General features: G+C 48.0%; 1 protein-coding gene across 3 annotated transcripts in view; it reads right to left on the bottom strand.

The window, feature by feature from the left end:
* Positions 1 to 12,342, bottom strand: part of RASGRP4 (RAS guanyl releasing protein 4) — a 37,658-nt gene that overhangs the window by 14,094 nt on the left and 11,222 nt on the right. For 2 of the 3 annotated variants that reach the window (XM_083515852.1, XM_083515853.1), the window contains exons 4-8: positions 10,801 to 10,864; positions 10,561 to 10,692; positions 8,037 to 8,190; positions 1,465 to 1,638; positions 624 to 740 (exon numbers count right to left, since the gene is read on the bottom strand). In XM_083515852.1, coding sequence (XP_083371978.1) covers positions 624 to 740; positions 1,465 to 1,638; positions 8,037 to 8,190; positions 10,561 to 10,692; positions 10,801 to 10,864 — 641 coding nt within the window. Of the gene's footprint in view, positions 1 to 623; positions 741 to 1,464; positions 1,639 to 8,036; positions 8,191 to 10,560; positions 10,693 to 10,800; positions 10,872 to 12,342 lie in introns of all 3 variants that reach the window. The other variant, XM_083515851.1, reaches the window with a different exon arrangement.

Raw genomic sequence — 12,342 nt, 5'->3', positions numbered from 1 at the left:
ACAACCACGCCATACCTTTAAAGAGCTTTGATACCACTTTACCTGTCGTGGCTTCACCCAAAAGAGTCCTGGGAACACTCAACAGCTCTTAGCACCCTAAACAAACTATAGTCCCCAGGACTCTTTGTGGAGAAGCCATGTCTGTTAAAAGTGGTTTCAGGGTGCTTAAAACGTTTGGTGTGAACATTTTTCAATTATCTAGTGGACGTTTAGTTTGCAATTCTTTTATTTCAGTGTCAGAGAAGGGAAGAGGTGTTTTCGGAATTTCCTGCCGCGTGAGACAAAATAACTGGGCTGTGGGGGCGGATAACACACCATTCGCTGCTTCGCCTCGGGCAGCAAAACACCTTGGGCCAGTGCGGCACTCTTCTTCCCTTGTGCTGCCAGAGGTGGACACTTTGCTCTGCCTAATGGTAGAGCCGGCCCTTGCTGAGAGAACTGCTCCCATTTCCTCCTGCCTCTTCTGGTAGATTTTGAAAGTGCTATTTTGGCTGCCGAACCCGAGGGCTTCCACACTTGGAAGGAAACAGCGCCTGACTCCCTCTCTAACATACCTCCCCACTCCTGTTCCCAAGGCTAAATTATTCCCTCTCTTCTCCACACACCCCCAACAAAGTTCCTACCTTAGTGATCTCAGAAGGCAGAAGCGCGTGGGTGTCTTTGAGGCGGGCAATGGCGCTGTGACACAGCCCCCCCACAATGGCCATGAGGGTGCTGAAGTTCTGCAGTTGTCTTAACTTCTGCAAGTAGCGGAGGAAAAAACAGAGGGGTGAGAAGAGGGGCAGGAAGAATCACCAGCATGTCATGGGAGCCATCTTTTAAAAATACAAACGCACATCTCCTCGTCCCCCAACCTTCATTTGTCAGGATTTAAAACTCTCCCAGGGACACGGGTGGTGCTGTGGGTTAAACCACAGAGCCTAGGACTTGCCGATCAGAAGGTCGGTGGTTCGAATCCCTGTGACGGGGTGAGCTCCCGTTGCTCGGTCCCTGCTCCTGCCAACCTAGCAGTTTGAAAGCACGTCAAAGTGCAAGTAGATAAATAGGTACCGCTCCGGCGGGAAGATAAACGGCATTTCCGTGCACTGCTCTGGTTCACCAGAAGCGGCTTAGTCATGCTGGCCCCATGACCCGGAAGCTGTACGCCGGCTCCCTCGCCCAATAAAGCGAGATGAGCGCCCCAACCCCAGAGTCAGCCACAACTGGACCTAGTGGTCAGGGGTCACTTTACCTTTAAAACTAAGCCACGTTGGATCACTCGCTGTGATGATCACAGAGGGAGGCTGTGCTCTGAACATGCTCAGAGAAACTTTCTCCTCTAGCCAGCAAGTACATGGGTAGAGATGGTCCTCTCCGATGCACTGCATAAGGGACGTGAGCTCTGCACAGGGTTTTGCACTCCTTCAGCTCCCCTTTCTGCTGTCACCCCCTTCTTCCAGCAAAGCAGGCAGCGAACTTGCTTACCAGAGTCACGCGGATGAATTTGGTGAATACTTCCGCCCTCTGCTGGGGCGTGGGTCGGTTGAGGACCATAACTTGCACCCACTGCGAGATGCTGTTGCACAAGGCGATGGCCCGCTCCAGGGCTGGACTGCCCCGCACTGACCCCCGCAGCACGTAATTCTGGAAATCCAAGTACTGCCCAACACATAACAGGGAGAAAGATTTTTTTGAAAATAATAATAAATAAAATCTTACTAGAAGAAAAATTGTCTATCTAAATTAGGAATGGCCAAATCTGTTCTGTGCCCCGATTTTCCAGTCTTCAGTTCTCTGCATTTTCACATCAGTTTGACATTTCTTTTTTAAATGCCGAAAACTCACCAGCATTTTAGCGTGAAGATCTAATGTGCAAATGTTTGCATGCAATAGCGCCTAGAAAATGTGTGCATTTTTCCAATGTGATTTCCCTAAAATAATTCATTGTTTCAGAGCATTTTTAGGGATGCTTAACCCTAAATGCAGTCTATGCATTGCTGTACGTGTTACTTGACTGCAGAAATTCAGAGAAGCGCGAATTGCAAAAGAAAGGGACTCCCAAGGGTCATCTAGTCTAACCTCTTGCAATGCAGGAATTTCCCCAAAGCATCCATGGCAGGTAGCCATCCAGCCTCCAAGGGAGTCCACCGCCTCCCAAGGGAATCGGGTCCACTTTCAGACTGCTCTTACTGCCAGAAATTTCTTCCTCTGTTTGAATCATAGAATCATAGAATCCTAGAGTTGGAAGAGACCACAAGGGCCATCGAGTCCAACCCCCTGCCAAGCAGGAAACACCATCAGAGCACTCCTGACATATGGTTGTCAAGCCTCTGCTTAAAGACCTCCAAAGGAGGAGACTCCACCACACTCCTTGGCAGCAAATTCCACTGTCGAACAGCTCTTACTGTCAGGAAGTTCTTCCTAATGTTTAGGTGGAATCTTCTTTCTTGTAGTTTGGATCCATTGCTCCGTGTCAGCTTCTCTGGAGCAGCAGAAAACAACCTTTCTCCCTCCTCTATGTGACATCCTTTTATATATTTGAACATGGCTATCATATCTCCCCTTAACCTCCTCTTCTCCAGGCTAAACATGCCCAGCTCCCTTAGCCGTTCCTCATAAGGCATCCTTTCCAGGCCTTTGACCATTTTGGTTGCCCTCCTCTGGACACGTTCCAGTTTGTCAGTGTCCTTCTTGAACTGTGGTGCCCAGAACTGGACACAGTACTCCAGGTGAGGTCTGACCAGAGCAGAATACAGTGGCAATATTACTTCCCTTGATCTAGATGCTATACTCCTATTGATGCAGCCCAGAATTGCATTGGCTTTTTTAGCTGCCGCGTCACACTGTTGGCTCATGTCACGTTTGTGGTCATGTCAAGTTTGTGGTTTGGTTTGCCTTCAAATGAGAACTCAGGCAAATTCTCCCCATCTCTCGTTTAAATGCAGGGATCCCTTTTCATCAGTGGCCCATCGGGGAATTAGGCAAAAAGGGGTGCAAAGGGGATGGCCACACCACCCCGTGAGATAGACCGTCTCAGAGGCTTCTGCGAATTTGTCTAATAAGCCATCGCTACATCTTGTGGGTAGCGAATTCTCTTAGCTAATGATACATGATGTACTTCCTTTGGTTTTTCCCGGTAAGCGAAATCAAGTGGGGGAAAGAAATGTCTTCTAAGAAGCACGTTGTTAGCGATCTGTCACAGGGCAGACCCTCTTAAGGGGTTTCAAGGGGGACTTACTAGCTCCTGCCGCTTCTCTTCCTAACGCACCTGGGTTGGTGGCCTCTCTGTACGAGACCCTCGACCAGACAGCTTTCCTAACTGCAGGGACCTGAGAGCAGCACCCTCAAATCCCACTTCTGCGAACGGATTAGATCTACAAACCACAATTCCCTCCTTATAGATATGCGAGATCAATGAGATCATCTGGGGAAATTATATTTGTGGTATTATTATTATTATTATTATTATTATTATTATTATTATTATTATTATTAATTATGCCGCCCATCTGACTGGACTGCCCCAGCCACTCTGGGCAGCTTCCAACAAATTATAAAACCACAGTAAAACATCAAACATTAAAAACCTCCCTGCCTTCTTATGCCTTCTAAAAGTCAGATACATTGGTACCTCGGGTTAAGAACTTAATTTGTTCCAGAGGTCTGCTCTTAACCTGAAACTGTTCTTAACCTGAGGTACCACTTTAGCTAATGGGGCCTCCCACTGCCGCCGCGCAATTTCTGTTCTCATCCTCAAGCAAAGTTCTTAACCCGAGGTACTATTTCTGGGTTAGCGGAGTCTGTAACCTGAAGCGTCTGTAACCCGAGGTACCACTGTAGTTGTTTATTTCCTTGACATCTGACGGGAGGGCGTTCCACAGGGCGGGCGCCACCACCGAGAAGACCCTCTGCCTGGTTACCTGTAACCTCACTTCTCTTAGGGAGAGAACTGACAGAAGGCCTTCGGAGCTGGACCACAGTGTCCGGGCTGAACAATAGGGGTGGAGATGCTCCTTCAGGTATACAGGGCCGAGGCCGCTTAGGGCTTTAAAGGTCAACACCAACACTTTGAAATTGTGCTCAGAAACATGCTGGTAGCCAGTGTAGATCTTTTACACAAGCATGACCTGCTGCCTTAACAGTTGCGGTTGACCATAGCCATCAAGGAAAGTCACCTGGCGCCATGGAAGAAGTACCTGCCTCCTTTGCAGGGTAGGACTGAAATTCTAAATGCACCAGGAGACCACCTGATTCTGCAAATGCAACCTTAAAATAACTCCAGTTACAGATAGGTAGCCGTGTTGGTCTGCCATAGTCAAAATAAAAAAATTCCTTCTAGTAGCACCTTAAAGACCAACTAAGTTAGTTCTTGGTATGAGCTTTCGTGTGCATGCACACTTCTTCAGATACTTAAAATAAAATATACTAATATATTTAATATATTATATAGTATATTTTAAAATATACTAATACTTCAGATTCTTAAAATAACTGTTTAGGAAAATGTTTTAGAACGCTTTTTAAAATGTGGGGTTTTTTTTCCATGCTAGGGATACGTCTGCCACCCTGGATTCCATTTCGGAGGAGGGATGGGGGCAGAAATGGAACAAATAAATATGTCATTATTTTATCTTCCCCCAGACCAGTGGCGGAATTCAACCCCCAATACCCAAAGAGGTAGAAAGATTAGATTAAGGCAAGCCCCAGCTTCTGGTCTGATAGGGAATCTCGCACAATCTCTTGCTGGAGATCTCTACGTGTCTGTCTGAATGTGCCCATCAGGAGTTCAATGCCTTTGCAGACAAGCCTGGGACAGAGGGGAGTGACGGGGACGGCCATTCACGAGGTTTGACTTCGCTGCAATCGGAGATGTGTAATTTGGGGTGGGATCTCTGTTGCAGAAACCCCAAAAGGCCACTAACAGAAAGGTGACCAAGCAAGGATGGACAGGGGTGGGTGGAGGAAGGGAACTTCACTGAAACATCCACTGTAGCATTTTAATTTCTGTTTTAACAGCCCTGGCTGCCTGCAGTTGCCAATACAGTGGACCAATACAGTTGCCAATACGTGATCCGTGCAGGATGCACATTCGCAACCCACGTCTGCGCACGCTTGGGTTGCAATTCAGCGCTTCTGCGCATGTGCGACCACCGAAACCCGGTACTAACCCGTTCCAGTACTTCCGGGTTTTGGCGGTCTGCAACCCGAAAAAACGCAACCTGAAGCATCTGTAACCCGAGGTATGACTGTATAAAGACAGCCGTACAGCCACATTCACACGTTGCATTTAAAGCACTGTGATACCACTTTAAAGAGTCGTGGCTGCTGCCAAAGGATTCTGGGAGCTGTAGTTTCTTAAGGGCACTTAACTCTGCACTGATCATTGTAATAATAATAATAATAATTTTTTATTTACACCCTGCCCATCTGGCTGGGTTTCCCCAGTCACTCTGGGCAGCTTCCAGAACACTAAAATACAATAACCTATTAAACATTAAAAGCTTCCCTAAACAGGGCTGCCTTCAGATGTCTTCTAAAAGTTTGGTAGTTATTTTTCTCTTTGACATCTGGTGGGAGGGTGTTCCACAGGGCAGGTGCCACTACCGAGAAGGCCCTCTGCCTGGTTCCCGGTAACTTGGCTTCTCGCAGCTAGGGAACCACTAGAAGGCCCTCGGAGCTTGACCTCAGTGTCCAGGCGGAATGATGTAATTGCCCCGAGGGCCTTCTGGCGGTTCCCTCCCTGCGAGAAGTGAAATTAGTGTTTCATCTTAGGAGGAGGTGTGGCTGTGTGACTATTTTGAAGGGGGACGCTGCACTTCTGCGTCTGCTACTACCCTACTGGTCCCAGGGTTCGTGGCGACGGGAGTCCACAATATCTGGAGGGCAGCTGCTTGGGGAAGGCGAAGGCTCTTTCTAAAGGTCTATGCAGCTGCCTGTCAGGCTCCTGGGAATCTGATCCCTCCCCCGGTGGCAGCCAGTAAACAGATAAACAAGAGGAGTTCTTACCAGGTGATTTATTCCATAGATCACAGAGAGAGACAAAGAAAGGCAGCCTCTCTAAAATAATGGCGTTGCTCGGAATAAAGTCCAACCCCCTCCGTCTCGCCTATTGTACGTCACCCTTGCACCGGCTGATCTCAGCTTTCTGCCTCTGAGCCTTCTGTTCTCCTACTCTCAATGCCCACCTGGTCCTGGGAGGGGGGGTCAGGAATGCTTTCCAAAGACACCGGATCTGTCAGCTGTCTCTCCCCTAGGGTTTCTTCTTCCTCTCCCAATATTTCCCAGCTTCTCCCCTCTGCAGCCTCTGAACTATGACCTTCTGCAAACCGCTGTTCTAAGTCTATACTGTCCCTTCTGTTCTTGGGAAGGTTCAGGAGAGGGGGGGCACCATTCCTCCTCCAGCCCTTGACACGACCCATCTCTGCAACAATTTCTAATCTGGGAATATAAGGGAAATTCTTTGATCTCGGTCACTGAGAGGTCATATTTGCCCATCAGTTGGGCAGCGTGATGTACCCAGTTTTTAAGGGGTAATCCATTTGAGAGCTCAATCAGGCATTTTTTTTTTTGGTAGCCTAGTGTTGTCCATCTGTTGAACTCTAAACCAGATTTTTAGCACCTATAATGACAAGGTCCCCTGACCAGAACCCCTCTGACATGATTCTATATCTCCTCGCAGACACAGATAAGTACAGTGGTACCCCGCAAGACGAACGCCTCGGAAGACGAAAAACTCGCTAGACGAAGGAGTTTTTTTGTTTTCTTAGCCACTTCGCAAGACGCATTTCCCTATGGGCTTGCTTCGCAAAACGAAGCTTGCCCCGCAAGCTCCGGGGATAGCGGGAAGCGCAGCGCATCTTCCCCGCTGTCCCCGGACCTCTTTTGAAGCAAGGGGTGGCGGGGAGAAGATCGCCAGCCCCGCAATCTCCGGGGACAGAGGGGAAGGCGCGCGCGCCTTCCTCTCTCTCCCCGGACCCCTTTTGAACCAAGGGGCGGCAACGGGGAGAAGCGATCTTCTCCCCTCCGCTCCTTCCCTTGCTTTAAAACAGGTCCGGGGACAGAGGGGAAGGCGTGTGGTGCTTCCCCTCTGTCCCCGGACGGTCTCCATAGGAACGCATTGATTGATTTTCAATGCATTCCTATGGGAAACCGTGCTTCGCAAGACGAAAAACTCGCAAGAAGAAAAAACTTGCGGAACGAATTAATTTCGTCTTGCGAGGCACCACTGCATGTGACCTGGCGTGTAGCACTCTTTGCAACTGCTGCTAGGAACATTAGAGCAAATTATATAGCCAAGGTAGCCACCAACTGTGAAAGAGATGAATTTATTTGACCCTATCTACATCAAGCTATATTCTATCTTTATCATCAAACTCTGAATATAATTGCACATTATATTAATTAACATTTTTTTATTTATCAGTGGCCATGTGATAATTTTAGCTTGTAAATTTTATTGTTTAATGTCTTAACTTGTATATTAAGGTACTTTTATAGCTCTGTTTAGAGTAGGTAATGTCTTGATAATATAAATGTTTTAAGTTTTTTGTATTAATCCAGTATAAGGTAAAGGTAAAGGGACCCCTGACCATTAGGTCCAGTCATGACCGACTCTGGGGTTGCGGTGCTCTTCTCGCTTTATTGGCCGAGGGAGCTGGCGTACAGCTTCTGGGTCATGTGGCCAGCATGACTAAGCTGCTTCTGGCGAACCAGAGCAGCGCACGAAAATGCCGTTTGCCTTCCCGCCAGAGCGGTACCTATTTATCTAATTGCACTTTGACGTGCTTTCAAACTGCTAGGTTGGCAGGAGCAGGGAGACCGAGCAACGGGAGCTCACCCCATTGCGGGAATTCGAACTGCCAACCTTCTGATCGGCAAGTCCTAGGCTCTGTGGTTTAACCCACAGCGCCACCTGCGTCCCTATTAATCCAGTATAGTTTCTTTTAATTGCTGAATGATTCTGTGTACTTTGCGGCAGCCTTCGGCTATATGCAGTAAAACTGACTGAATTTCTAATTTTCCGCCATTGCAGAACCTGAGTGTTGGCTGATCCCTACCGAGAGACGGCAGAATGCCTTGAACTCCAGGTAACTGAGGTGGTTGGCCAACTCTCCTGCGTCAAGGTGATCAAAAAGCAGGGACACTTTCCTCTTCTTGCCGCAACCGGGGCTGCTTTGGCAGCTGAGGGATCGGGTCCACGTCCGGGTCATCCTGGAGAAGGAAGCAAGGCCAGAACACCAAGTTAGATGCTGAATACTTTGCATGCTTAGAGGTAGTAAAGGTAAAGGACCCCTGGACAGTTAATGTTGGGATACTGCCAGGGAGATAAAGTCCATCATGGCCCCAAGCCGTCTGCCGGACGATCCATCGATCTCCCGTAGGCACGCAGTATCAGCAATTAGCGACATGAGTTTCTAGGGAAAAAAACTTGCCACATTCTAGAGCTCATGCACACTCTATCAGCAGATAATGCACAGCGAAGGTTGCACGCAGGAGAGCATTATTTACAAGCTTTATTCAGCGTTGATCAGAACAAAGAAAGACATGACTGCCTGCGTCAGTGTCTCCGACACACAGAGAGAAAACGAAAGGAATAGGAAACATAAACATCCTGTGAATAGGACATGCACAGACTCTCTGACTCACAAAGCCTGCTCCCTTTTAAGGTGGAACGGAAATATCCTAACAGTTAAATCTAGTACAATTTGATAATGGGGTGCAGAACTCATCTCCACTTTCCGGCCAAAGGAGCCGGCGTTTGTCCACAGGTAGCTTTTCCGGGTCATGACTAAACCATTTCTGGCACAACGGAACACCGTGACGGAAACCAGAGCGCACGGAAACGCCGTTTACCTTCCTGCTGCAGTGGTACCTATTTATCTACTTGCCCTGGTGTGCTTTCGAACTGCCAGGCTGGCAGGAGCAGGAGCAGGGACAGAGTGACGGGAGCTCACCCCGTCGTGGGGATTCGAACCGCCGACCTTGCGACTGGCAATCCCAAGAGGCTCGGTGGTTTGGACCACAGCGCCACCCGCGTTCATGCTTAGCGGAACCCTTGACTGGAAACGAAGATTGGTCTGAGGAGCGTCGTAAATTACTCACAGTGGAGATGTGGAAGACAGGAGGGAGAGGGAGATTGGGAAAATGGACTGCTGGGGTCCATTTGCTGTTCTGGGATGGGAGGAGATTCTTAAGAAAAACAACGAGGGGCAGGGCAGGATGGGAGATGCACTTTCTTTCTTTTTTTTATTGACTTAAGAAAATTATACAGACAGCAAAATGAAGAAGCCTAAATTAACATTGCCTTCTATCGATAAGAAATAATAATAACTATTACAATAATGAAAATACTAAAAATACATTTACTCAGTGGCGTAGTGTTGGCTGTCAGCACCCGGGGCAAGGCAAGTAATTTGCGCCCCCTAACCTGTGGATTTGCGCCCCCTAACCCTAACCCCCAGATGTTGCGCCCGGTGCGGCCGGGCCCCCCTGCACCCCCCCATGCTACGCCACTGCATTTACTTTCCCATTTGAACTTCTATTGTGGTTATAATATATTACTATTCTATAAGAATCTATTACTGTATATTCTTTGCTGTCCCATATATTACCGTATTTTTCGCTCTATATTACCGCTCATATATTACCATATTTTTCGCTCTATAAGACGCACCAGACCACAAGACGCACCCAGTTTTTGGATAAGGAAAACAAGGAAAAAAATATTCTGAATCTCAGAAGCCAGAACAGCAAGAGGGATCGCTGCGCAGTGAAAGCAGCAATCCCTCTTGCTGTTCTGGCTTCTGGGATAGCTGCGCAGCCCGCATTCGCTCCAGAAGACGCACACACATTTCCCCTTACTTTTTAGGAGGGAAAAAGTGAGTCTTATAGAGCAAAAAATACGGCATTTTATTTCCCAAATTCAACCTAACCCTCCCCTCCTGCCCACTGCTTCCCTTCACCTGTGTGAGATCTTCCCATCATAATATCTTTTTCTAGTTCCTTTAACAAAATAAAACTGTTAAATTATAATTACTTATTTTGTCCTTACACACTTAACAATTGTTAACTGCTTTAACACCATATTTCCGTTCCACCTTAAAAGGGAGCAGGATGTTTGTGTCACAGCCTGCGTATTTCCTGTTCACAGGATGTTTATGTTTCCTATTACTTTCGTTTTCTCTCTCTGTCGGAGACACTGACACAGAACAGTCATGTCTTTCTTTGTTCTGATCAACGCTGAATAAAAGCTTGTAAATAATGCTCTCCTGAGTGCGACTTCTGCTGTCAATTATCTGCTGATAAGAGTGTGCATGAGTCCTGGAATGTGGCAAGGTATTTTCAGGAAACTCGTGTCGCTAATCGCTCATACTGCGTGACTACGGGAGATCGATGGATCGTCCGGCAGCCGGCTTGGGGGCCATGATGGACTTTATCTCCCTGGCAGTATCCCAACAATTTCTTCATGTATTCCTGTATCAATCCAGGGCTGCTCTAGTCAAAAATTCTATACAGAAGGGGAATGCATAGGGGAATATAGGGAGAGGTGCTTCCATGGCTTTGAGAATCTCTCGAACTCACGTGCCAGAGGTGTTCAGCAGGTGACTGTGTTCCCCCTGGCCTTCTTTCCTCACCACCTCCAAGATCTCTGCGATAGCCTCCTCCAGGTGTGGGTCCAGGTGAAAGGCCTCTGGGTAGTTGAGGAGCCAGTACCTGAAGCCAGAGGGGAGAGGTTCAGTCTGGAGCTGCAAGAGACTCGGGGAGACGGGTACCCAGGCAGGATCTGGGGGCGAAGGGGAGGAACGGGGTGGGAATTTATACCGGATGAAGTGGCAGATCCTCAGCTGGCGCTCTGGCTGTTTCTTCTGAGATGCTTCTTGGTAGGTAGCAAACTGAGTTAAGGTTTCACCCCTCTCAGATTGGTGGGCAATGGCGCCGGGTGTTTCCGAGCACAATTCAAAGTGTTGGTGCTGACCTTTAAAGCCCTAAACAGCCTCGGCCCAGTATACCTGAAGGAGCGTCTCCACGCCCATCGTTCTGCCCGGACACTGAGGTCCAGCTCCGAGGGCCTTCTGGCGGTTCCCTCATTGCGAGAAGCAAAACTACAGGGAACCAGGCAGAGAGGGCCTTCTCGGTGGTGGTGCCTGCCCTGTGGAACGCCCTCCCACCAGATGTCAAAGAGATAAACAACTACCTGACATTCAGAAGACATCTGAAGGCAGCCCTGTTCAGGGAAGTTTTTAATATGTAACGCTGTACTGTTTTCAACTCTTGATTGGGAGCCGCCCAGAGTGGCTGGGGAAACCCAGCCAGATGGGTGGGGTACAACTAATAAATTTATTATTATTATTATTATTATTATTATTATTATTATTATTAGGTCGTGCCTCTAAGCTCAGGATTTTCAGCTGTAAGCTAATCCAGAATGCGGCAGCTAGACTGGTGACTAGGAGTGGCCACCGAGACCATATAACACCCGTCCTGAAAGACCTACATTGGCTCCCAGTACATTTCCGAGCACAATTCAAAGTGTTGGAGCTGACCTTGAAAGCCCTAAACTTTAAAGCCCTAAACTCAAAGGCCCAGTATACCTGAAGGAGCATCTCCACCCCCACTGAGGTCCAGCACCAAGGGCCTTCTGGTGGTTCCCTCCCTGCAAGAAGTGAGTTTACAGGGAACCAGGCAGAAGGCCTTCTTGGTGGTAGCACCTGTCTTGTTGAACGCCCTTCCGTCAGATGTCAAAGAAATAAACAACTATCTGACTTTTAGAAGACATCTGAAGGCAGCCATTATTAGTAGTAGTAATAGTAGTAGCAATAGTAGTAGTAAAAGGTAAAGGTAAAGGGACCCCTGACCATTAGGTTCAGTCGTGGATGACTCTGGGGTTGCGGCACTCATCTTGCTTTATTGGCCAAGGGAGCCGGCGTACAGCTTCCGGGTCATGTGGCGAACCAGAGCAGCGCACGGAAACGCTGTTTACCTTCCCGCCGGAGCAGTACCTATTTATCTACTTGCACTGCATGCTTTCGAACTGCTAGGTTGGCAGGAGCCGGGACAGAGTGACGGGAGCTTACCCTGTCATGGGGATCGAACCGCCGACCTTCCGATCGGCAAGCCCTAGGCTCTGTGGTTTAACCCACAGTAGTAGTAGTAGCAGCAGTAATAATATTAATATTTTGTTGGGAGCCGCCCAGAGTGGCTCGGGAAACCCAGCTAGATGGACGGGGTATAAATAATAATAATAATTATTATTATTATTATTATTATTATTACTTGCTATCTCTTCAATGTAAATCAGAGGGTTTTGTAGGGAACTCTCATGGGTTAAGTAAATGCACTGCCTTTGACCTTGCCAGAGGTTGT

The sequence above is a fragment of the Podarcis liolepis genome (genome assembly GCF_965112155.1).
Source record: "Podarcis liolepis genome assembly, chromosome: 7".
Taxonomy (NCBI): domain Eukaryota; kingdom Metazoa; phylum Chordata; class Lepidosauria; order Squamata; family Lacertidae; genus Podarcis; species Podarcis liolepis.
Note: the sequence above shows the minus strand (reverse complement) of the source record. Positions and strands in the feature narration are given on the sequence as shown.